This window comes from Myxocyprinus asiaticus, chromosome 15 (assembly GCF_019703515.2).
Source record: "Myxocyprinus asiaticus isolate MX2 ecotype Aquarium Trade chromosome 15, UBuf_Myxa_2, whole genome shotgun sequence".
Taxonomy (NCBI): Eukaryota; Metazoa; Chordata; class Actinopteri; order Cypriniformes; family Catostomidae; genus Myxocyprinus; species Myxocyprinus asiaticus.
In genome coordinates, this window is record NC_059358.1 from 25,660,502 (window position 1) to 25,688,244 (window position 27,743).

Consider the following 27,743-nt stretch of genomic DNA (forward strand, 5'->3'; position numbering starts at 1 on the left):
GCAAGGCAACAAAAATTTGGCAGCACGCTGACAGTCTGCGCAGACTGTGCTAATGAAGAAATTCGCAGAGCCAAAGTATACTTTAGCCTTGAGCCTCCATCCTGAGACTGCTGTCTAATGCTACAGTCCAGAAACTGCTGTGACATATGGCTCTGCAGGTGGATGTGTCCCCCGAAGCAGTAGCATAGGCAGAAACTTTTGGGTGGGCCAAGAGAAAATATCAATTGCATGAGATCTGTAAAAAAACATTTTTTATTTAATTTTACTTTAAGTTTTTAATGTTTGGCTAAGTGTTTCCAGCCAAGGGCATATATAGGAGATTTAGCTAAAGTTAAAAACTAAAGGTTTTCTATTTTAAGAATATATAAAGATCAATCAACAACATCTGTGTTTGAGTAGGCCCTACAGTACATTCATTTTATTTTACATGCATAGCATACAGAATGTTAGGAGGCCTGGGAACAGATATTTAATACAATTACACAGCTTTCTGGAATACTCAATTCTGATTGGTCAATGGCGGCATCTAGTGGTCTGATATTTCTCTGTAACAACTGCACATCCACATATCAGACTGCTCATTTGCGAGCCATCTTTCCTGCTTCTCGGATCACTCTGTGTTCTCTAGAAGTAAGTTAATAAAATAATTTCAACTCAAATCAATGTTTCATGTGCATTTAGTTATTTATTTGGCAAGTCGTCTTGTAATAAGATACACAATGAGCAGTCAGACATTCATTAATTACAAAATAATCATCAACAGAACTCTGAAGCAAACCGGAGGTGGATTTCTGCTGTTCAGCGATTTCTTTCTTATCACAGAATTACATAATTTCAATGCAATCAATACTTTATGTCCATATATTTATTCATTTGGTTAGTAGCCTTTGCTTCGCGTCGGTGTCCTGATCACCCTGTCAAGATTTATTTTGCGATAACAACCAGCTGATTGTACATTATCCCTTACTTATATAGAGATTTGGGGGATTTACCCTGGAGATTTTTGAAAATTTAAAAACAGAATAGACATTTTAACAACAGAATGGGACATTTTTAGCCCACACTGCCGTCACGTCTTTAGACAGATAAAATCGACAGATAAAAATGATGGAAATTGGGTACTGTCATCATATCAGAATCAGTTTTATTGCCAAGTATGCTTACACATACAAGGAATTTGTCTTGGTGACAGGAGCTTCCAGTGTACAACAATTCAAAAACAATACAAAAACAGCAGCAAGACATAGACAATAATAAAAAATAAAAAATAGTTATACACATACGTACATACACACACAGACACACACATACATACATACATACATACATACATACATACATACATACATACACACATACACACATACACATACGTAGTGCAATCTAATACAAATCTGTTATCTGTTATGTACATTGCAAATGTTTTTTTGTTTTTTTTCTCAGAGGAATGAAATGGCAGAAGAGGTTGGATGTGTTGGATAAATATAAGGAAGACTAAACTGTGTATTGCACATAGTTACTGTTCATGAGATGGATAGCCTGAGGGAAAAAACTGTTCCTGTGCCTGACGGTTATTTTTTTTATAAAGTGGATGGAGTTTAGAGTTTCAGGAGTTTCGATTGCATTTTAGCATCCAAAGTTATTTATTTCAGCATTTTATGTCAACTCGGTCTGGTTTTAATGAAAAAGTTAGAAGTTATTTAATACCTATAGCCTAATTAATACATTTCCTAGCAATCAATTTCACATATTTGAAATTTGTTACAAATATATTAGACTGTGAAAATAAAGTGGTTTGAGCCGCTGCACCATACTGGATGCCAGTCAATTGAACACGTGTCTGATCGTGATCAGGTGTGTAAATTGCTTTGTTATAATGAGAGCGATCTAGTTTTGTTTTTTGAGCTGCTGTTGTTTTGAAAGCCTTGATGCTGACATTATCCAGCCCAACAGCCTCTGACGTTAGTGGTTCGTGGTTCGATGCCAGCAAGCTTTTGGCTTTTGGTGGAAAAAGGGCATAAGACAATGACTGGGTGGGCCTGAATGCCAATGGGTGGCACCACTGGCACTATAATATTTGACTCCCTCAGCTATATATAGCTATAATGTGAAATGGGACACTCTGTTGCAGACTAATGTTCCTGATTATATGCAACAAGTCTCCTAGTCTTCACTGCAAAATTCTCAATAGCGGTATGATGACCGAGGCATGAAACAGAGAAATGCATGGACGGGATAGGACACATTTTACCATTTCTAAGACGCTAATGACCATCTCAGCCTCAAGCCATGCCTTTCTGCCCCAGAGGAAAAAATCCTGCATGTCCAGGCATTGGCATTGCCTACAGTACGCTGATACTTCCCACCTCTGCTTCAATCATTCATGAAAAGCATGATGTATTCAAAAAACACCCTATGGTAATCCTATGGGCAACTTTTGGACAGTCCTCAGTAGGAAGGCCAATGTTTACCTGTCAGAATGGTCTTTTACATGTGATGTATGCTCTTCATTTAGATTAAACAATGGATCCCACCCTTTTTTAACCAATGGCCATGACATTTCCATGACCTCTCCAGTCACTGGTGATTATTACATACATATTTTGAAATCATTTGGATTCAGACCAAAATATTTAGAAAGGGGAAAACTTGGGAAATGTATTTGTATAAATACATTTACTACAGAGATTTCCATGACTTATAGATACATTTTTAAATCCTGTGATTTTTCCAGGTTTTCCATGACTGTGGGAACCCTGTTAAACATATACAGTACATTCACACAATGTTAAGAGCTTTACCTCATCTGACTCTGACAAAAACTCCTGCATGATGTCGCTCTCCCCAATTACACGAACAGAACATACTGGTGAGATAAAAGAAGAGAAACAAATAGAGAGAGAGAGAGAGAGAGAGATCAGAATGTTGGAAAAACCTGCTAATAGCTAGTTTCTAGATTTTAATCTTATGTTCCATCCTGTGTCGTCTTCTCCTCTTACCTTTTTCTAAGTATTCCTCAAGCCCTCGTCTGCGAGCGTCTAGCTGTTGTTCAGATAGGGAGAAAGGCCATTTCCCCGGCAGCTTGGGAAATGAAAAGTTTGCAAATTCCCTCTTCAGATTCTGATGCAAGATGGCAAACTCCCGATAGCGCTTAGAGCACAATTGCCTGCCTGCCATGTATACATTGTAGACCTGAACACACAAGATAAAATCCTTTTTAAACAATTGTCTAGATTTTGCTTTAGAATCTGGGGGGAAATATATGACAAAACTGGGGTGTAAGTAGCCACAATAGGTGAAATACTCACTACAAACTTCTCCCCGTTCTGCTCCACATGTTTGTAGGTGGGCATAGAGATGGGCACGGCCTGCTTGTCGCTGTAGTCATAGCAGGATTGGCATGAGCCATCGTCCCCAGGATCAAGGCTGTCCGTCTCTGTCTGAGGCACCGACAGGACAGCCAAGACCAGCTCTTTTTCGCCTGCTCGGATGAGATCTACCACCTGTTTATGAGTGGCCCCTTCTACATTCACCCCATTCCTGCAGATAAAATGAAGAAAAGGCAAAAAGACAGAGCTATTTAAGTATCTAGTTACAGAATTATACTTACATTCACAGCTGATACCTCAATCCAATGTGACATCAAATGCATATTACTATAAATCTTATGTTTTCAGGAACTTTTAGAGGGTTAAGTTCAGATCAGATATATGTACTAATTCTAAGCTACTGCATAGTTGGAGTTCCTGGAGCTACTCTAAAGGTCAGGTTTTATTTCAACAAAGAGTCTTACTCAAAGTCCCACATCTTTTGCCCTGATAACCTCAATATGACATCAAAATCTTTGTACAAGTGGTTGACGCAGAACAAGACAAACGGAAAAGTTCCATTCTGACTGTAATATACAGTGAATTATAAAATTCGAAACAACTGTTTTCAATGAGGTACGCACACCACCACTCACCGCCTGTCATCAGTGCCCAGCTACGACTCCGGAGGCTGCTCAAATTTCTGCCATGCCATGGAGCGCAACTCACATCCAATAAATTTGACCCAAATCATTATCAAAAGGACAAAGATGATTTACTCTATGCTTCACCTGATGTTTCACACCAGGTGTGCGACCGCATTCAGACTGAGATCATTCTGGGCAGAAAACAGAACCCTGGTGTATCCGAATAAATCGGTGTTCCAAAGCAGAGCTGAAGAGGTTCCAGCAAATACACACAAGGCAGCAAGATAATTGGAACAAAATACTTAAGAATTACTCAACAGCAAACAGCAGTATATTGACATAGTCTCCCCCTCTTTCCTGTCTCTTTCTCATAGAGACACTCAGAGACACTCTCAGTTAGCCAATCCAATTCACAAGTGCATACACAAATGCACAACAGCACCCCTCAAAGAAAAGCTGAATCAACTGAATGCTCCAGCTCTTCCTCATTTACTACATATGGCAGAGTGGCACATGTTATGCCACTGAATCATAGTTAGCAAAAATGAAATTGCCCATAGAACCAACCATGGCTCTAATCTACAGTGTGTCGTCATACAGTCTCTCTTTTTTGACACTCCAATACAAGCGAGCAACGTGACCTGTTTCCGAACAGCCCTGGTCCAGATGTACTTTCACGTTCTGGAAACTAGGTCCTCCAGTCGTGTGCATATTACACTCCATACACTTTACAATGCATTCTAGAGTACATTGACACATTTATAACATTGTAACACACAAGCTAGGAGCAGAGAGGAATTAAGAAAGACTGACCAAGTTTACATGCACTCAAGAAAACTTTTTTTTTTCAAATGTAGCTTATTGCAGTAAGCTACATTCCGACACGTCATGTAAACAAGGACGCAGTTCCCCTTCTGTCACTCACTCGATATTGTGTCGATGTAGTGACACTAGGGGTCGATCTTGAGAGCCCGAGACACCTTCAGATCTTTGAGAAAAGGCCAATGAGACTTGGCGAGTAGAATTTGCATGCCACTCCCCCCGACATACGGGTATAAAAGGGACGCTGGAATGTGGATTCATTCAGATTTTTTCTTCGGAGCCAAGCAGTTGTATTTGAGCGAGCTGAATACTACTACTGATCCATTCACCTCTTCAGAAGCGTGTGCTGCTGGATATACAGCGCATTCCAGCGGCTTTCTCTCCACTCTGCACTCCACTGCAGACTACACCCCTGGGCGCTTCGACAGCGCTTTAAAAGAGTTTATTTCCTCTATTAGAGCAGGCACAGTGATGTTGAACATCTTTTTAAAGACACGTCTTTTTAAAGATGCCCTTCCGTCTCTGTGCAGTTCCTGGATGCGGTCGGTACCTCTCTGCCTCTGACGGTCACAATCATTGCCTCACGTGCCTGAGCCAAAATCACATTGAGGAAGCGTTCGTGGATGGTTCATGTTCTCACCGCGAGAACATGACCATGGCAACGTTGCAGTCGCGGCTTTCCTTCTTTCGAGGGAAAGCCACTTCAGCTGTCCCCCGTGCTGGTCCTTCTACCTATGGGTACGAGGCCGCCCTGGTTAACACTGAAGGCGATTCGGGGGCTTCAATGGGTATGGTTCCGCCGGGTAAACACCCATGGACCGCCCACTCCACGGTACACTCGTTTGTGCCCGTCCAGTTCTGGGATGAGACAGGCAGCTTGCCTCAGTGCCAGCCTAATGTCTCTTTCGGAGCTCATGAGCCAGATGAGATGTTGATCACTGCATGGTGATGTCGGACGCCAAGGAATCGACCGGGCTGCCGCCTTCGGGTGTGGCAGCCCAGTCTGAAACCGACGCGGAGCTGACCACCATTCTTGCCTGGGCCGCCGTGAGTTGAACCCTCCACCCGCCCCTGAGCACTCGCGGCTTGACGACTGGTTTCTGGGTTTGGCGCACCACTCGAGGCCACGCCCCCCTCCAGTCTCCTTCTTCCCAGAAGTGCAAGAGGAGCTGACATGATCGTGGAGGGCACCTTTTGCTGCCCGATCCCGATCCTTCAGTTCATCCGCTCTCACTACCCTCGACGATGGGGCGGCTGAGGGTTATGCCGCGATACCCCAGGTGGATAAGGCGATCGCGGCACACCTGTGCCTGCTGAGCGCCACCACCTGGCGGAGTCGCCCGGCACTCCCTTCCCGAGCCTGTAGGATGACGTCGTCTCTGGCGACTAAAGCCTACAGTGCTGCCGGTCAGGCCGCCTCCACCCTGCACGCCATGGCATTCTTACAGGTCCATCAGGCCAAGGCTTTGAAAGAGCTACACGAGGGTAGTTCTGATCCCGGTGTGCAACAAGAGCTGTGCTCGGTGAACGATCTCGCCCTCTGTGCGACTAAGGTCACAGTGCGGGCACTCGGGCAGACGATGTCCACGCTTGTGGTCCAGGAGCACCACCTGTGGCTGAACCTGGTCGAGATGAGGGACGCGGACAAGGTGTGGTTCCTTAATGTGCCCATGTTCCAGGTCGGCCTCTTCGGCGACACCGTCGAGGACTTCGCCCTGCAGTTCTCGGCGGTGAAGCAACAGATGGAGGCCATTCAGCACATCTTGCCCCAATGTTGCTCAAGAGGGCGTCCCCCTGTGGCGACACAAACTCAACCGGCTCTGCCCCAGCCCGAGCCCAGCCCTTAGCCCCGGCGTAAAGCCCCCCCACAGGAGAGGGCTATCACTTTCCAACCCGTCGCACTGGCTGGCCAGAACCATCAGACTCGGCTATGCGATTCAATTCACCAGGCGCCCGCCCCGGTTCCGCGGCATTCTCTTCACGTCAGTGAAGGACGAGAGTGCCGCCGTCCTGCGGGCGGAGATCACAGTCCTCCTACAGAAGGGCGTGATAGAGCCTGTCCCTCCAGCTGAGGTGAGACAGAGGTTTTACAGCCCTTACTTCATCGTTCCCAAGAAGGGCGGTGGGTTGCGGCCAATCTTGGACCTGCGAGTTCTGAACCGGGCCTTGCACAGACTCCCATTCAAGATGCTGACGCAAAAGCACATTTTGACATGCATCCGGCATCAAGATTGGTTTGCGGCAGTAGACCTGAATGACGCGTACTTTCACGTCTCGATTTTACCTCGGCACAGACCCTTCATACAGTTTGCGTTCAACGATCGGGCATATCAGTACAAGGTCCTCCCCTTCGGCTTGTCCCTGTCTCCTCGCGTCTTCACGAAGGTTGTAGAGACAGCCCTTTCCCCGTTAAGGGAAGTGGGCATTCGCATACTCAATTACCTTGACGACTGGCTGATTATAGTGCACTCTCGAGAGTTACTGTGCACACAGGAACCTGGTGCTCATGCACCTCAATCGTTTAGGGCTTCGGGTCAACTGGGAAAAGAGCAAGCTCTCCCCGGTTCAGAGCATCTCTTTTCTCAGCATGGAGTTAGACTCGGTGTTAATGATAGCACGCCTCACATGCGAGCACGCACAGTCGGTGCTGAACTGCCTGTACTTATCCAGGCGGGAAATGTCGGTCCCACTGAAGTACTTTCAGAGGCTCCTGGCGCATATGGCATCCTCAGCAGCGGTCACGGCACTCGGGTTGATGCTTATGAGACCGCTACATCACTGGCTCCAGACCCGAGTCCCGAGGTACGCATGGCGCCGCGGCACACATCGTGTGGCTCTCAAGCCCGCCTGCCGCCTTTTCAGCCCTTGGACAGACCTTGCGTTCCTGCGGGCCGGAGTCCCCATACAGCAAGTTTCGAGGCGTGTTGTGGTTATGACGGACGCCTCCAAGACAGGCTGGGGCACTGTGTGCAATGGGCACGCAGCCGCTGGCTCCTGGAAAGGACCTCGCCTGTGTTGGCACATCAAATGCCTCGAGTTGCTGGAAGTACAGCTCGCCCTGCGGAGGCTATTGCCGTTGATCCAGGGCAAGCACGTGTTGGTCTGGATGGACAACACGACAACAGTGGCTTATATAAACTGCCAAGGCGGTTTACGCTCTCGTCGCATGTCACAACTCGCCCGTCACCTCCTCCTCTAGAGTCAGCGGCGACTCAGGTCGCTGCAGGCCACTCATATCCCTGGCAACCTTAATGCCACAGCAGATGCTCTGTCATGGCAGGTGACACTCAGGGGAGAGTGGAGACTCCACCCCCAGGTGGTCCAGCTGATTTGGAGTCGATTCGGCAAGGCACAGGTAGACCTATTCGCCTCCCGGGAATCCTCCCACTGCCCGCTCTGGTATGCCCTGACGGGAGCTCCCCTCGGTACAGACGAACTGGCACACAGCTGGCCCCGGGGGCTGCGCAAACACCCATTCCCCCCAGTGAGGCTACTTGCATAGGTCCTGTGCAAGGTCAGGGAGGACGAGGAGCAGGTCATTCTTGTGGCTCTGTACTGGCCCACCCAGACTTAGCTCTTGGACCTCACGCCCCTCGCGACAGCACCTCCCTGGCAAATTCCCCTGAGGAAGGACCTTCTTTCTCAGGGACGGGGCACCCTCTGGCACCCATGCCCAAACCACTGGAATCTCCATGTCTGGTCCCTGGATGGGACGCGGAAGACCTAACTGGTCTACCGCCCACAGTGGTTAACACGATCACTCAGGCCAGAGCTCGTTCTACAAGGCAGCTGTATTCCCTGAAGTGGCATATCTTCGCTAAGTGGTGTTCTTCCCAGAGGTGCACAGTCAGGTCAGTGCTTTCCTTCCTGCAAGAGAAGTTGGACGGGTGGCTGTCCCCCTCCACTCTCAAGGTCTATGTAGCTGCTATAGCAGCACACCACGACGCTGCTGAAGGCAAGTCTCTCGGTAAGCACGACCTGATCATCAGGTTCCTGAGAGGCGCCAGGAGGTTGAACCTAGGTAGCGCCTCTTTCCCTCATGGGACCTTTCCGTGGTCCTTTTAGGCCTACGGAGAGCCCCGTTCGTGCCCCTAGAGTCAGTCGATTTAAAGGCCGTCTCATTGAAGACCGCCCTCCTGACCGCGCTCACTTCCATCAAGAGGGTCGGAGACATGCAAGCGTTCTCTGTCAGCGAAGAGTGTCTAGAGTTCAGTCCGGAAGACTCTCACGTGATCCTGAGACCCCGACCGGGCTATGTGCCCAAGGTTCCCATGACCCCCTTTAGGGATCAGGTGGTGAGCCTGCAAGCGCTGCCCCCAGAGGAGGCAGACCACACCTTATCGTTGCTGTGTCCGGTGCGTGCTTTGCACATCTACTTGGATCACATGCAGAGCTTGACAGCGGAAAGGGAACGCTGTCTTCAATCAGAGGCTTGCCCACTGGATCGTGGACGCCATCGCTTTGGCCTACCAGACCCAGTCCGTGCCCTCCCCCTTGCAGGTTCGAGCACACTCCACAAGGAGTGGGGCATCCTCGTGGGCACTGGCCAATGGCACCTCTCTAGCAGACATCTGTAGAGCAGCGGACTGGGCAACACCCCATACCTTAGCGAGATTTTACAATCTCCGGTTTGAGCCGGTTTCGTCCCGTGTTCTTTCAGGTACGAACAGGTAAGTTTTGTTACTCGGGGCAGCTGGCCGGGTGTACCGCTTGTGTATAGCGCCTTTCCCCTCCACGAGGTGAAGCCGTGCGCTCTTCTCTCCCATGCGTGTTCACGACCTGTGAACCCTGGATGTCCTTCCTCCTAGCCCTCTGGCTCACGAATTCAGCAGAGGAATTCGTAGTCGGACCCAGTATGTGTGCTAACGTGCCCTGTACTGGGGTGAGTGCTCCACAGGTCTCGGATACCCCAGTAACCTCCTGTGATGTATCTTCCGCGGAACAGTCTCCCTTTTTCGGTAGACCTGCGTCTCCCTTGGCAGAACCCTCTCTGCCCCGGTCGCTGCGTTTGTAGAGCTCCTCCCCTACGAAGGGCAGGACCTACCACCGCGCCTCTTCCATGTGCGGCCTTAGGCCCATATGACGTATTTGCCACTTTTTTACCCTCCCCTTCAGGGTAGGGTGTGGCCTCCGTGGGGTCTTTTCCCCCCCGAGTCTGAGTGCATCTGTTCCTACGCTCACAGTAGCTTGCCTACACCTGCATCGGCAGTTCACGTAACACAGTTCAGCCATTGTGGCGTTTTGTATAGGGACCCCAGTGTCACTACATCGACACAACGTCGAGTGAGTGACAGAAAGGGAACATCTCGGTTACTGTCGTAACCTCCATTCCCTGATGAAGGGAACGAGACGTTGTGTCCCTCTTGTCACAGGCAAGAACTACACCACTGTAATGGCCGGGACCTTGTCACGGCTCCTCAGTACAAAAACCTGAATGAATCCGCATTCCAGCCTCCCTTTTATAACCGTATGTCGGGGGATTGGCATGCAAATTCTACTCGCCAATTCTCATTGGCCTTTTCTCAAAGATCTGAAGGTGTCTCGGGCTCTCAAGATCGACCCCTAGTGTCAATACATCGACACAACATCTCGTTCCCTCCATCAGGGAATGGAGGTTATGACAGTAACCGAGATGTTTTCCTTACTCTGTTTAATGGATTAAGAGAAAGCGGTGTAACACACCCAGGTTTCTCCTGGAGAACGTGTCTTGTGTGGACATGTAAACAAACGCTTTAGTGGCATTCTTACATGTTTATGAACCTGTGCGTGCATGGAACTAACTAACGTCATAGGATGGAGCCCAATAACAAAAATTCACCATTTCTGGGAGTACAGAGGATAAAATTACATACACAAACTATACCCATTTATACACACCAATTTTAAATATCGACTATCCCTCATGTTCACGTATATGTGCTCAAGTACACTGGGGGAATACTGGAGAATTATAAGTGTAAGAATGTTAATGATTAATTGATAACCGATTAATCGTCATTAATAATTTGATTGATTAAGCTTATCAATCACCAATTAATTAATTTCAGGACAAATGCCTTCCGTAATAATGCCTGCTGACTTTGATAAGGCTGTCTATACTGTCATCTGTCGCTAGAGGGCGTTCGCGTGCTGCATGTCATGACTTGTCAGAGAAGAAGAACCACAGATGAAGACAAACAGGGCTCAATCAGTGTTAGAGCATTTCTCTACAAATGAACATTATGTTTTCTGCATACACCTGATAGTGTGTCAAAGTACAACACGACAACAAGCTCTTTTGATCTGCTGGTCTCCTTTTTTCCATCCTAACCTACAATTACGTCAGTGATCGCCGGGAATGTAGATTCAGCTGACATCTCACAAGCACCACAGAAATGGTAGACTATGCAGCATGCTTTTATTTAATTTCAAATAAAAAAAAAATAAAAAAAAAAATATATATATGTCCAAAGGTCCAAAATATCCCACGATCCACAAAGTGATGTTTTAATGAATTCAAATACTGTATGTATACGTGTTCTATATCTTCTAAGTTATTACTAACAGTAATTCATTAACAGTAATTAAACAATTTGCAAATTCATACTAAACACACCCTAAATGTGCTAAAAACACTGAACTAAGAATGTTTTAAGAGGTTTTAATTTAAATTATATTTAAACAGTAGCTGGGTTTCCATCTAAATATTTTAAGTGAATTTCTAAAAATACGAATCGTTGTGAGTTTCCATCCACTACGTCATGCGCATTAACTTGAGGGAGCTCACCTTGTCATGATAGAGCACCTGAATGACCTCCTTGCTTTGGGGAGAGTAAATGTACCTCGTTTTATTAAATGCATCCACAGACACCGCAAAATAAGTGTAATATCTGATATAATGGGGCTTAAATGGCTGCGATGCCCACACGCCGCCAGTCTCCGCATACCTGGGAGCACCCACTCTCAAAACTGTTCTGGCGGATTGTGAGGACCCACTTTACCAACCAGCTGTGGATTAAATACTTCCGAATGACAAGGGCATTGTTCAGAGAATTGTGTGCCAAGGTCGGACCTTTTGTTGGGCCAGTCACATCATGCTATCGCATGCTCATAACACATGCACGGATGGTCAAAACACATCATCGTTTAGCGAATAAACTGTTTCCATCAATTTAATGTGCATTTTAACTAATGCGAAACTCTAGAAAATCCGCCTCCTCTTAGCGCATTAAATTCTACGAATTTAGAAAGTTTATTTGCATATCAAGCGTTTCCATTTAGGATTTCTTCATGTGCAATTTAAAAATGTGCATAAAAATAGTTGGATGGAAACCCAGCTAGTATGCTACATGCACATCTTGTTTGGAGTCCTCCACGTACGTAAAGAGATGGCCGCAAACACAGTGCATGTAAACTAGAATGCCGCTTCCCAGCCTTAAGCAGCTCTCTCGCATTAAACGGCTTTCTGGTGTATATGTAAACAAGCTCACTGAGCCATTTGGGGTGCACTTCTTAATGTTTTTATGGTTATGCTGAAAAAGAGGAAGAAAATCTGGCGTGGTACGTTAGTGCTGATGTAAGGGCACTGAAGAGAACCTGCTTAAAGGGATACTGGACTTTAAGAAATGTATATACAATCATTATTTACTCACCTTCATGTCATTCCAAACCCGTATGCCTTTCTTTCTTCCATGGAACAAATGGAGATGTTAGGCAAATTGTTGGCCTTAGACACCATTCACTTTCATTGCATCTCTTTTCCCATGCAAAGAAAGTCATACAGGTTTGGAACAACATGAGGGTGAGTAAATGAATTTTTGGGTTAACTATCCCTTTAGGGGAGAGTGTGTGCATGTCTTCTTTAGAGAGAGATTCTGTGGGTTGTTTAAATATGCTTTGCAAAACTTTGCACATGGAAGCATTTAGGTATGGTATAAGAAAGGCGCCACCACCAACAATACATCTACAACACAGACAGGTTTGGAGGACTGTTTAAGACAGAAGTCTGTACACTGTCTTCCCCTCTGTCCTGAGTTTACAGTGACTGCTGCTGATGCTAAGCCCTGTCTCAATCAACACCACGAAACCATTCGTCACCATGGCAACTTACACCAGCATCAACGGAGGTGCCCTGTGAATATTAACATGCAACTGGAACAGTACCAGTGCTTATCCGAGACACAATAATGTAAACAAGTAAGATATCCCAAAAAATTTACAAGAGGGATTGCATGTAACGCAAACATTCCCCTCCAACAGACATACTGCAAATGCAATTCAGACACAAGTCAATGGTTATATAATCTTGCTGCAAATATTTGAGATCACCATGGTTATAAGTTGGATGTGCCAAACATTGAGGCAGTGTTTGAAAATAGAATACTGTTTGCACAAATGTCCATTGCGATTTATTTAGATTTTGACCCTGTATTGCACAGAGCAGTGCACAGTCAGCTACAGCAAGATGAGAAGGAATGAGAGAGCTCTTCTGTTCACGGTGCTGTATGTGACCTGAATCTGCAATGAAGACACACGTGTCCAAACACAAACCTCCTTTATCTGGTGGAAATGAAGCGGCCATTCACACAGGGACATACACCAATGCATGTGACAGACAGAGACACTGTGTGTGAATTGATGTTTTGGCGTTAAGATCAGGGAGGCTGGGGTGGTTTTGCACAGGACGCGGTAGGCGGCAGGCTTTGCTTGCGATCTTGCCGCTTCTCGTTTGTACAGGTGTTTTGCATTCACACGAGAAGCGTGCAAAATGCGCCAGTGAAAGTGCAATATGCCACCCACTGCTTCAGCTCAGTTAAGGCATCTATGAGGCGATTACTGTAAATATTGTTTGTTTTCATTAGTTTTAGTATTGCACTTAAAATGGCACTTGTTTTTTTCATAAAATTTTTTATAACTATAAATATTGTAATAAGCTATTTTTATATTAATGTAAAATTATAATATCAATGATAAACAATGTAATTGTAAATATTGATGGCATCTTGCCAGCTGTCTCCACATTTGATGAGTTCCGCATTTTTTTAATGACTAAAGAAACAGACTGCATGTTACTTCATATTTTTATTGACAAATTGGTATAGTATAGATAACATCACATCAATAATTAAAATGGGAGGGCTACAAATGAACATTAAAAATCCACAAAACACTGCCAATAACCCGCTTGGGCAATTGTATTCTTTGTTTATCTAAAGTTGATGTTTCAGACACCTGTTGCAGAAGAGAAAATTAAAGTATACGGTCCATAGCCCATTTGTGTACATTGTACGGTCGTCTATTTTCCAGACACAAGCTATACATGTTTCTGTAGTCTATTTTCACCTGGTACACCGATTCATCCACTCACAGCTTTCCATGAGGCTGTTTTCCTATTTATATAAAAGCTCAAAGAAACATTATATACAGTTGAAGTCAGAAGTTTACATGTACTTTTTAACCACTCCACAGATTTCATATTAGCAAACTATAGTTTTGGCAAGTCGTTTAGGACATCTACTTTATGCATGACACGAGTAATTTTTCCAACAATTGTTTACAGACAGATTGTTTCACTTTTAATTGACTATATCACAATTCTAGTGGGTCAGATGTTTACATACATGAAGTTAACTGTGGCTTTAAGCAGCTTGGAAAATTCCAGAAAATTATGTCAAGCCTTTAGGCGATTAGTTTCTGATAGGCTAACTGGCTAATTGGAGTCATTTGGAGGTGTACCTGTGGATGTATTTTAAGGCCTACCTTCAAACTCAGTGCCTCTTTGCTTGACATCATGGGAAAATCAAAAGAAATCAGCCAAGACCTCAGAAAAAAAATTGTGGACCTCCACAAGTTTGGTTCATGCTTGGGAGCAATTTCCAACTGCCGCTTCGATTGCCGCCTCAGTTTTGCCACCTGCCACCTCTCTCTCATTGACGGTACGTGTCCACTGACGCGGAAGAAATCCACTCACTGTCGCTCGCAACGCTACAACGCTCCCACTTTGGTGCGTGGTACTGCAAGTTTGTATTGTCTACGGATGTCTTCTCAATGATACTATATATACTACTCTTATTGATTCTACCATATCGATCTATGGCAAAAATAGTAAGAGTGGTATGGTAGTATGCAGCTTCGAACTTAACCTGTGATGCTTTTAATACACGGTAAAAATAATAACTGTTTTCAGTACACAGTCAATATAATCATCATATATGTGTGCGATTACAGACAGAAAGATGCAAACTTTATTTCCACATGCCAAAAGTATGTAAACTGTATTGATTTGCCACAATTAATGAGTGCAATATTAATTTGAAGTCAACAAAAATGTGTGATTTAGGGGCCGTTTACACATCAACGTTTTCAACTAAAAACGGAAAACTTTTTATGTGTTTTGGCTGTTCGTTTACACAACAACTGTGTTTTGGGGCCTGAAAATGCACACTTTTGAAAACGGGTTTCAAAGTGCACGTTTTTGAAAACGATGCCATTATCGTCTCCGTGTAAACATACAAAAACACGAATTTGTGAAAACTATGACAGCATGCACACGTGTATTACATGTTCAGTCTACAGGCATGCGTGCGAGTACTTCAAAACAATGCGCGAGACATTCAAAACTACAATAGCGGACTACAGGACTGTGTTTGTGCTGCTCAAGATTTTGTCCAGACAAAATTGCTCGATGTTTTCGCCATCTTCATTGTTTATATTCACCGCTCTGTGGAAGAATACTTATGTGAGCAGGCGAGTAGTGTTTCTTTAAAGTGACATCGCCAACTACTGGCCTGGCATGCATAATACAGCACTTTTAGTCGTTTTCGCGGATCCGTGTGAATGGGGATCGTTTTGACAATGTTGTCATCTGTGCGCGAAACTTATCAAAAACGCAAAGGAAAAACTTTTCCGTTTTTAGTACATCGTTGTCATGTAAACGTACCCATAAGCACTCAATCCATCAGAAAGTCTATCATTATCATCAGGAGTTGAAGCTATCATGACAGACGACACTGCTTTCATCTCACAGTGATTGGCTGGCGCCTTGCATTTTTCATTCCTCATTTGCATAAAGCAGAGGAATTTGAACTTTTTCCAACGCCCTTAACGCTTTCTCCCATAGAGCTATAAAATACCTGGAGAGAGCTATCCGTTAGCATCCCCATTCATCTCTATGACTATGCTCAGCTAGCGCAGGGTTCCCAGAGAGCTAGCGAAATGGAGGCTGCCATCTTTGCTCAGTTCCGGGATTGGGTGTCACGTGACTGATCACTCGTCAATGGGAATGGATAAGGAAAAATATAAATCAATTTCACGCTTTTAAGAGCCCTTCAAAAACAATCCGTCACCAGATGACGATGTGCTATAATGTAATGAAATAATTTTAATTGAAATGGTTCTTGGAAATGTTTTTATTTCGTCATAAAACACAGCTACTTTTCAATGACTGTCTATGGAGAAACATGCTTTTTGCCATCGGGTGGTGTAGTTTCAGCATCTACCAGAAGGTGCTAACAGGGACCTGCTAACCAGCCAATTCCTGACCCCCTGATTTCTTCGCACCGTTGTCAATCCCACAAGCCACCTTGCGAGCGTGGTGCTGGACTTCCATAGGAATGAACAGAAAAACGCTTGCTCACCTTCGCTTAAAACGCACCAGTGGAAACGTGTCCACTGGTGCGTTTTAAGCAAAGGTGAGCGAGCGTTTTTAATTCATTCCTATGGAAGTCCAGCGCCATGCTTGCAAAGTGGATTGTGGGATTGACAGTGGAGCAGAGCAAGCTGTTCCCTTTCATTGTGAGCGGCTTTGAGCAGATTTCTTACATGCCAGTGGAAATGCAGCCTTAAAATGAATAGGGAAAGCGCGTCCTGTGTAAAACCGCCTTGAAACTGCAGGCTGCATTTGTGAAAACAAGCAAAGTCCATTCAGTCTGCAAATCTGTGCCCTTGAAATCAGCCTAAAAAGACAGGTGCCAATAAACAGAGGTATTTTCTTATTTTGCTAAAACTTCACAATGAAGATCATTGAAGGAGATGAAATGATTGTGATACTAGGTGATGTTTGGATGGCAAGCTGGTATGTGCTCAGTTTATGAAAGCTTCACATTAGCTGTATCCAAGTTCTTTCTGCATTTCTGGACAAATATGTATTTGGGAAAGCCTTATGCCATGTATATGTTATGAATTTAGAATAATCTGTATATTTCTTCATTGATGAGATCATTCCTAGTGCTGCAGTGACATGGCTGGCTAACTTTCAGCTACTCAACCCACTTATTAGCCACGTTAGCAGCTGCACTGGATCACAGCATCATTTGTCGCTTCAGAAACACTCAAGCGCCTGAAATATACAGTCGTATTTTGCCTTGAGTGTTTGAGACCAAATTCAGCCCGTTGCTGCCAAATAAAGGTTGATGGCGATGGTGGACAGCTGTCTAACGGTTAAACGGCTGCCTTCCGGGCAGCGGCTCGTGCACCTCACGCGCGTTCTGATGATGAAGTCTATAGTTAATCTTATATATATATATATATATATAAACTTACACTTCAAGAATACGGTCGCCCTTTGAGATTCCTGCTCGGTCTGCCGCGCCGCCCGGTAACACGGCGCTGACGTGCTGCAGCGGAGCGTAAAGTTCACCGTTAATGCTCCTCAACTGCCCTCCTTCGCTCACTTGCCCGCGGACGTTGAAGCCGTAGCCCGAGTCTGACTTGACGATGCGGACCAGCCGAGGCCCGGAGGTGACCGTGGTGGCGACGTGCCCGCCGGCGCATGTCCCCGAGCTCATACCGGAGCCGTTACGAGCCGATGAGTGAAGCATAGAAGGGGCAGCGGAGCGAGTGCCATCTCCTTCGACAACATCTGCCATCTTTATTTGAAGAAATCCTGCTTCAACAGCGGACTCGGGTGCTGAAGTGCTACATGAGCTTATTGGCTGGCGGAGTGCGTCAGACTCCAGACTGGAAAGACTGACGCCAAACCGCCCCCATCACGAGACTGCTGCAGTTGCGTGCCTTGCAAGTTACTTCTGTCACATAACAACAAATCAGGAGCAGTTAAACAATCATCTCCTTACAATGATGATATATGTTATGCGATGATTCAACATTTATCAGATAGTTCATTGAGTAAAATATTAAGTTTGTTTAATAAGGTGTGGAATTCAGGTAAACTTCCCTCTGAAGCATGGAATTATTGTGCCTGTTGGAAACCCTGGAAAGGATCCATTTAACCCAAATAACTATAGACCTGTTGCTTTAACTGTTTATTTGTGTAAACTCATGGAGAAAATTATTATATACAGGTTACTTGTATACGGAAAGGTCTTAACACAAAATCAGAGTGGATTTTGGACAGGTCACAGTACTGTAGTTGCTGTGTTAGCCTATGTTTGGAAGCAGACATTAAAAAAAGCACAAGCTGATAAAGAGATGGTAGGTGTGTTCTTTGACATAGAATAGCGTACGATATGTTATGGAAAGAAGGATTATTAATCAAAATTAAAATTATGGGAATTTGAGGGAAAATGTTTTACTGGGTTATGGACTTTTTATTAGAAAGAATGGGACAAGTTAGGGTAGGATCACAATATTCCAAGGTTTATACAATAGATAATTGAACTCCCCAGGGAAGTGTTTGTAGTCCAGTTTTATTTAATATAATGATAAATGATGTTTTTAATAATGTTAAAGTAGACATTGGATGTTCACTCTATGCTGATGATGGGGCAATATGGAAAAGAGGACGTAATATAACTTATGTGGAACGGAGTATACAAGCAGCAGTGGTTGAAGTAGAGAAATGGGCTACTAAGTGGAGTTTCCACTTGTCAGTGACTAAAACTCAAGTGATGAGCTTCACAAAAAAGAAAACTGCCCCAAAGGTTAAACTGAAATTATATAATCAGGTACTAGAACAAGTTCCAGTAATAAAATACCTGGGAATATGGTTGGAATCTAGATTAACATTTATGCTAAGAATCTGATAGAGAAGTGTATAAAAAGCAAAAATATATTAAGATGTTTGGCAGGAGTCGAATGGGGAGCTAGAAGAATATCATTAAAAAGAATATATTGTGCAGTAATCAGGTCATCAGTTGACTATGGGAGTATAATTTATGGTTATGCATCAACATCTATAATTAAAAGATAGAATCAGTGCAGGTCCAAGCCCTAAGAATATGCTTTTAAGTTGTCCCCAATTCCAGCCTTGCAGGTGGAAATGGGGGAAGTACCTTTATATCTTCATAGGCATAAACTGTCAATGACATATTGGATTGATTCAAAAGGACATAATGAGAATCATCCAGTTAAGAGGGTGTTGGAAGAATGTTGGGATCATGGAAATGGAAAGATTACAAGTTTTGGATGGTCTGCTAAAAGAGATGCTCAGAAAATGGGAATTATTGAGTATGTAGTCAGCCCTTCTGTGGTAATACCAAATGTGCCACCATGGCTATATCCTATGCCAATAATCGATCTTCAGCTGCAAAATAAAATTAAGAACAAATACAATAAATGTGTCCCTAAGGAGCTTATTGTCCAACAATACCTAGATCAGCGATATGCTTCAATGCTGCATATTTTTACTGATGGATCTAAAGATCCCTCTTCTGGTCGCACAGCTGCTGCTATTTATATTCCCAAAATTCAGTGCAGTATTAAGGAAAGAACAACTGATCATATACACTATATTGCCAAAAGTATTCGCTCACCCATCCAAATAATTGAATTTAGGTGTTCCAATCACTTCCATGCCCACAGGCGTATAAAATGAAGCACCTAGGCATGCAGACTGCTTCTACAAACATTTGTGAAAGAATGGGCCGCTCTCAGGAGCTCAATGAATTGCAGCGTGGTACTGTGATAGGATGCCACCTGTGCAACAAGTCCAGTTGTGAAATTTCCTCGCTACTAAATATTCCACAGTCAACTGTCAGTGGTGTTATAACAAAGTGGAAGCGATTGGGAATGACAGCAACTCAGCCACGAAGTGGTAGGCCACGTAAAATGACAGAGCGGGGTCAGCGGATGCTGAGGTGCATAGTGCACAGAGGTAGCCAACTTTCTGCAGAGTCAATCGCTACAGACCTCCAAAGTTCATGTGGCCTTCAGATTAGCTCAAGAACAGTGCATAGAGAGCTTCATGGAATGGGTTTCCATGGCCGAGCAGCTGCATCCAAGCCATACATCACCAAGTGCAATGCAAAGCGTCAGATGCAGTGGTGTAAAGCATGCCGCCACTGGACTCTAGAGCAGTGGAGACGCGTTCTCTGGAGTGACGAATCACGCTTCTCCATCTGGCAATCTGATGGACGAGTCTGGGTTTGGCGGTTGCCAGGAGAACGGTACTTGTCTGACTGCATTGTGCCAACTGTGAAGTTTGGTGGAGGGGGGATTATGGTGTGGGGTTGTTTTTCAGGAGCTGGGCTTGGCCTCTTAGTTCCAGTGAAAGGAAATCTGAATGCTTCAGCATACCAAGAGATTTTGGACAATTCCATGCTCCCAACTTTGTGGGAACAGTTTGGGAATGGCCCCTTCCTGTTCCAACATGACTGCGCACCAGTGCACAAAGCAAGGTCCATAAAGACATGGATGAGCGAGTTTGGTGTGGAAGAACTTGACTGGCCTGCACAGAGTCCTGACCTCAACCCGATAGAGCACCTTTGGGATGAATTAGAGCGAAGACTGCGAGCCAGGCCTTCTCGTCCAACATCAGTGTCTGACCTCACAAATGCGCTTCTGGAAGAATGGTCAAAAATTCCCATAAACACACTCCTAAACCTTGTGGAAAGCCTTCCCAGAAGAGTTGAAGCTGTTATAGCTGCAAAGGGTGGGCCGACGTCATATTAAACCCTATGGATTAAGAATGGGATGTCACTTAAGTTCATATGCGTCTAAAGGCAGATGAGCGAATACTTTTGGCAATATAGTGTATCTGTGTTTTCAGCTTAATTAATTGCTATTCAATTAGCCCTTCAGTGGGTTGAAGATGCTCAGCCTTCATGTGTAGTAATATGCATAGACTCCTTTGCAGTGTTGACAAGCCTTGCAAGTGGACAAAATTCAGTAAGGCAGGACATTACCCATGAGATGCTTGCAATTCATAATATGCAGGTATTAATATCATTTTTGTGGGTTCCAGCTCATGTGGGATGGAGGGCTATAAAATTGTTGACAAACTGGCAAAACAGGCCCTAAAACACACAGAAATAGGTAAACAAGTATCACTGAGCAAGGCTGAAATTAAAGGAAGAATTAAAGCATACATTAATAACAAATGACAAGAAGCATGGAATAGATAAATTAAGGGCAGACATTTGTATAATATTCAGAAACAAGTTGGGATTGAGAATATGGAATATAATAACAGGAAAGAAGATTCAATAATCACTCGACTTCGAATAAGTAATTCTGGATTAAATCACTCACTTTACATAATAGGAAAACATGATACGGGACAGTGTTATCACCGTGGTCAAGGAGAGACAGTTGAGCATGTACTGTTAAAGTGTAGTGAATTTGGGACAAAAAGAGTAGCGCTTATTAAAAGATTAAGGGAAATAGGTGACACCACATTTAGTTTTCATAGCCTGCTTAAAGATTCTGGAGGAGAAGGAAAAGCATACATTGCTGTTTTAAAATATCTTAAAGCAACTGGGTTGGACAAGACAATTTAATGGTGTGCATGGTTTAATGTAATTTATATATATTTATATTATATTTATATAATATAATAATAAAAATAATAATAATAATTATTATTATTATTCTTTTTTTTAATTATTTACACCTATCCGTTGATGCTCCATACTCCAGTCCAGTTGGTGGCGGTAATTCACCAAAATTGTTTTGCCCACCGCCAATAAACGGTAGAAGAAGAAGAAGAAGAAGAAGAAGAAGAAGAAGAAGAAGACGAAGACGAAGACTAAGAAGAAGAAGAACAACAACAACAAACCAGTGCACCATGGGACATGTAATGCGGAAGTAACGAAGCCAGACCATCTTTTTTATTATTTTGCAAAATACAACACAATATATAAAAGTAATTTATGGGGAGATTACAATACAATCAAATTCTCCATAAAAATGACTTTTAACTCTATTTTATTATTATTATTATTATTATTATTATTATTTTACATTTATTTATTTATTTATTTTTTGCTTAAGCAAAGTAAATCCATAATTTTCTTCTGTTTATAACTGTACAATATCAAAATTAAATTAAACTAAATTACTTTTTCTTACAGAAGAGATGTCTTTGGTCAAAGTTATCAATGAGTCATAAAAATTCCTTAAATCTATACAAAACAATTAAAACAGGGTTTAACATACATACTTTAGTTTCATGCAAGTACAATTTTAATGGTCTTCCTTAAAAGCCAGACCAAAATTTTTTTTATTTAATCTTTGAAAGCAGAAGTTAATGGACTGTTTAGGCAATAATGAAGATTGGTTTCCAAGAAAGATACAGAGGACGTCCCAATTTTATTTAAAATCCCTTATCAGGGCCACCACAAGATGGAGACATTTATTTGAAAATACGCTCCATCAAAGATAGCTTTAATGTTACTTGCCACTTTTCTGATCATTGAATTTGGGATTCTTATCTTGCTTTTTAAACTGAAGGAAATATATATAAAAAACAAAAAAAACCTCCCCAAAAAAATTAATAAAAAATAATTATTGAAAATAAAAAAACAACATGTATCAAAGTGTTCACTTTGCCCATCCTCTATCCGGTGTAACTCTGCAGGATAGAGTGACAGTAACACTTGCATATATATATATATATATATATATATATATATATATATATATATATATATATATATATATATATATATATACATACACACACACACACACATACACTGGTGGCCAGAAGTTTGGAATAATGTACAGATTTTGCTCTTATGGAAAGAAATTGGTACTTTTATTCACAAAAGTGGCATTCAGCGGATCACAATGTATAGTCAGGACATTAATAACATGAAAAATTACTAAAACAATAAAAAAAATGATTCAGAACTTCTTAAACTACTTCAGAGAGTTCTCATCAAAAAATCCTCCACGTGCAGCAATGACAGCTTTGCAGATCCTTGGCATTAAGATACTCAGGTGACATTTCACCCCACGCTTCCTGTAGCACTTGCCATAGATGTGGCTGTCTTGTCGGGCACTTCTCACGCACCTTACAGTCTAGCTGATCCCACAAAAGCTCAATGGGGTTAAGATCCATAACACTCTTTTCCAATTATCTGTTGTCCAATGTCTGTGTTTCTTTGCCCACTCTAAACTTTTCTTTTTGTTTTTCTGTTTCAAAACTGGCTTTTTCTTTGCAATTCTTCCCATAAGGCCTGCATCCCTGAGTCTTCTCTTTACTGTTTTCAATGAAGCTGTCAGCTGAGGTCATGTGAGGCGTCTATTTCTCAAACTAGTGACTCTGATGTACTTATCCTCTTGTTTAGTTTTATCTGGGCCTTCCACACCTCTTTCTGTCCTTGTTAGAGCCAGTTGTCCTTTGTCTTTGAAGACTGTAGTGGACACCTTTGTATGAAATCTTCAGTATTTTGGCAATTTCAAGCATTGTATAGCCTTCATTCCTCAGAACAATTATTGACAAACAAGTTTCTAGAGAAAGCTGTTTCTTTTTAGCCATTTCTGACCTAATATTGACCTTAAGACATGCCAGTATATTGCATAGTGTGGCAAATCAAAAACAAACACAAAGACGTTAAGCTTCATTTAAGGAACCAAATAGTTTTCAGCTGTGTTTGATATAATGGCGAGTGATTTTCTAGTACCAAATTATCAATTTATCATGATTACTCAAGGATAAGGTGTTGGAGTGATGGCTGCTGGAAATGGGGCCTGTCTAGATTTGATAAAAAATTACTTTTTTCAAATAGTTATGGTGCTGTTTTTTTACATCAGTTATGTCCTGACTATACTTTGTGATCAGTTGAATGCCACTTTGGTGAATAAATGTACCAATTTCTTTCCATAAGAGCAAAATCTGTACATTATTGGCCACCAGTGTATGTATGTATGTGTGTGTGTGTGTGTATATATATATATATATATATATATATATATATATATATATATATATATATATATATATATATATAATTACTTCATTTCTATATTCATTGTCTAGTTATTTTTATTTAAAGGGATATTTTACCCAAAAATGAAAATTCTCTCATCATTTACTCACACTGATGCCATTCCAGGACCATGGAAAACAAATCTTTTGCAGAATACTAATGAATATTTTTAGAAGAATATTTCAGCTCTCTAGGTCCATAAAAATGCAATTGAATGCTGGCCAGAACTTTGAAGCTACAAAAAGCACCTAAAGGCAGCATAAAAGTAATCCATAAGACTCTAGTGGTTAAATCTATGTCTTCATATATATATATATATATACAGTTGAAGTCAGAAGTTTACATACTGTACATACTGTTTTCAGGTTGAAGTCATGAAAACAATGTTTTTTAATACAGATTGTTTCACATTTAATTGACTATATCACAATTGCAGTGGGTCAGAAATTTACATACACTAAGTTAACTGTGGCTTTCAGCAGCTTGAAAATTCCAGAAAATTATGTCAAGCATAATTTAGTTTCTGATAGGCTAATTGGAGTCAATTGGAGGTGTACCTGTGGATGTATTTTAAGGCCTACCTTCAAACTCAGTGCCTCTTTGCTTGACATCATGGGAAAATCAAAAGAAATCAGCCAAGACCTCGGAAAAAAATTGTGGACCTTCACAAGTCTGGTTCATCCTTGGGAGCAATTTCCAAACGCCTGAAGGTACCACGTTCATCTGTACAAACAATAGTACGCAAGTATAAACACCACTGGACCACGCAGCCATCATACCGCTCAGGAAGGAGACGCATTCTATCTCTTAGAGATGAACGTAGTTTGGTGTGAAAAGTGCAAATCAATCCCAGAACAACAGCAAAGGACCTTGTGAAGATGCTGGAGGAAACAGGTAGACAAGTATCTATATTCACAGTAAAACGAGTCCTATATCGACACAACCTGAAAGACTGCTCAGTCAGGAAGAAGCCACCATAAAAAAGCCAGACTACAGTTTGCACGTGCACATGGGGACAAAGATCTTACTTTTTGGAGAAATGTCCTCTGGTCTTATGAAACAAAAATTTAACTGTTTGGCCATAATGACCATTGTTATATTTGGAGGAAACAGGGTGAGACTTGCATGCCGAAGAATACCATCCCAACCGTGAAGCATGGGGGTGGCAGCATCATGTTGTGGGGGTGCTTTGCTGCAGGAGGGACTGGTGCACTTCACAAAATAGATGGCTTCATGAAGAAGGAAAATTATGTGGATATATTGAAGCAACATCTCAAGACATCAGCCAGGAAGTTAAAGCTCGGTCACAAATGGGTCTTCCAATTGGACAATGACCCCAAGCATACCTCCAAAGTTGTGGCAAAATGGCTTAAGGATAACAAAGTCAAGGTATAAGAGTGGCCACAAAGCTCTGACCTCAATCTGATAGAAAATTTGTGGGCAGAACTGAGAAAGCATGTGCGAGTAAGGAGGCCTACAAACCTGACTCAGTTACACCAGTACTGTCTGGAGGAATGGGCCAAAATTCCAGCAACTTATTGTGAGAAGCTTGTGGAAGGCTACCCAAAATGTTTGACCCAAGTTAAACAATTTAAAGGCAATGCTACCAAATACTAAAAAAGTGTATGTAAACTTCTGACCCACTGGGAATGTGATGAAAGAAATAATTCTCTCTACTCTTATTGTGACGTTTCACATTCTTAAAATAAAGTAGTGATCCTAACTGACCGAAGACAGGAAATGTTTTCTAAGATTAAATGTCAGGAATTGTGAAAAACTGAGTTTAAATGTATTTGGCTAAGGTGTATGTAAACTTCTGACTTCAACTGTATATATACAGTTTTGGGGAGTAACGGAATACATGTAACGGGATTATGTATTTAAAATACAAAATATAAGTAACTGTATTCCACTACAGTTTCAATTTAAATCATTGGTAATTAGAATACAGTTACATTCAAAAAGTATTTTGATTACTGAAGAGATTACTTTACATTTTATTGTCATTTGTTTCATTTAATATTTAGTCCTTTCAGATGGAAAACATTTACACATATAAATGATGCGATCCAAAGTGCATTTGAACAACGGTGAAACACTTTCTTATGATGTGTTACATTCATACGAGCAGACAGAGAAGTAAATTTGAAGTAAGTTTGGAGCAGAAGAAATAGAAATAAAGTTTGTGTAAATTGTCAGCTTTACGCTAAGCTAAAATGCTATTTCTAGCCATTTTACATGCACGTTACCAGGCATGATTATATTGTTTTATCAAGAAAATTTGCGGTGAATCATAATTTCTTTTTTCTAGTAAGACCTTTGATATTAGGAGAAAAATCGTATTCTTGATAATAATTTTTGTATTGTTTTCCTGTAAAAATATCTAAAAATCAATTTGATTTATCTTGTTTTAGAAACAACACTGCATAAGATATTTAGGTTTTTCAGAGAATGTATTTTTAACATGTGTATATTGTCTTACTGTACTGGCAGAGTTTTTATAGTGAAAACAAGTGAAAAAATCTACCAGTGCTGAAGAAGTAATCCAAGGTATTTAAAATACGTTACTGACCTTGAGTAATCTAACGGAATAAGTTACAAATTACATTTCACAGAATGTAATCTGTAGTGGAATACAGTTCAAAAGTAACCTCCCAACCCTGTATATATATATATATATATATATATGTATGTAATGATGTAAAAAGTGTTATAATTCATCAAACTTTATTTTGTCACTTTGTTTAAGAAAAACTTTGATTCTTAGCCAGGTGCAGGAAGACTAAGGGAAGGTCCATCATTTCATTATAGGGGAGGAGTTAGGAGTATATATAAAACTTATGCAGAATGGAAATTGCGACTGTTTTACACAGCATTTAATCTCGGTGTTTATCACACATTATATCGCACTACTTCCTTGTACTGCATGTATTTGTTTAGAGAAATGTTTATGTTCTTTTGTGTTGCCGATGTGGAATACCCCCACCTTGATCAATGGTATATTCCCCTGGTGCTGCGTTCTTCAGTCTGCGTGAAACATTCTGAAGAGAGGTATGCGTCTCTGTTAATGGAAAATTCGAACATGTTCCTAGAGTATATTAAATAGAAGTTACAATGAAATCATTACAACAAAATACTTTGATAATACTGTTGTTGACCCGGTTGTGTGTAAAATTAAAGGTTGTACATGTTTAACACTTGACATAAATTGTATCGCTTTAAACGTGCGATGGTATTTCTATGAACGGTACTTCTGGCGTATCAATTTATGTCCTATGCTCATTTTCATAAGAATGAAGAGGCTTGTTAATGTTAATTTGAATTTTATTTCATTTCGTTGTGATAAAATTTGTGGTTAATTCATCGCTCAAAGAGTGAAATGCGCGCCAGTAATCCACGGTGCATTTTGGGTAATGTAGTTCATGACTATATGGTTAAAGTAAAGAAATTGAAACTGAATTGTGACTTTAGTATTGTAAGTTGCCTGCATATTAGAAGATGGGACAATGTACTAACTAAATGATGTATTTACAGATTGTGAAACAAGAACAAAGACATTTGTTGTAAAGCTGTCCCATTTTATGCTTGCAGTAAACACCCAAGAAAAGGCGCTACTGGTATTTGTCCTTATTTGGGGTTGGTCCTCTGGTGCGTCTGGTGTTCCGCTACATATACACACATACACTACTGGTCAAAAGTTTTGAAACACTTATTCTTTATTATAATTTTTTTCACATTTAAGAATAATAGTAGAGTCATCAAAACTATGGAATAACATTAATGAAACTATGGGAATTATGTTGTGACTAAACAAAATCCAAAATAATTCAAAACTGTGTTATATTTTAGCATCTTCAAAGTAGTCACCCTTTGCC

The 27,743-nt window shown here is 41.9% G+C and overlaps 1 protein-coding gene across 4 annotated transcripts in view; it reads right to left on the reverse strand.

The window, feature by feature from the left end:
- Positions 1-19,148, reverse strand: part of LOC127452901 (sorting nexin-27-like) — a 32,791-nt gene extending 13,643 nt beyond the window's left edge. For 3 of the 4 annotated variants that reach the window (XM_051718770.1, XM_051718772.1, XM_051718771.1), the window contains exons 1-4: positions 17,297-19,148; positions 3,309-3,540; positions 3,000-3,192; positions 2,802-2,866 (exon numbers count right to left, since the gene is read on the reverse strand). In XM_051718770.1, coding sequence (XP_051574730.1) covers positions 2,802-2,866; positions 3,000-3,192; positions 3,309-3,540; positions 17,297-17,622 — 816 coding nt within the window. In that variant the 5' untranslated portion in view covers positions 17,623-19,148. The remainder of the gene's footprint in view (positions 1-2,801; positions 2,867-2,999; positions 3,193-3,308; positions 3,541-17,296) is intronic. The other variant, XM_051718769.1, reaches the window with a different exon arrangement.
- Between the last annotated feature and the right edge of the window lie 8,595 nt (positions 19,149-27,743).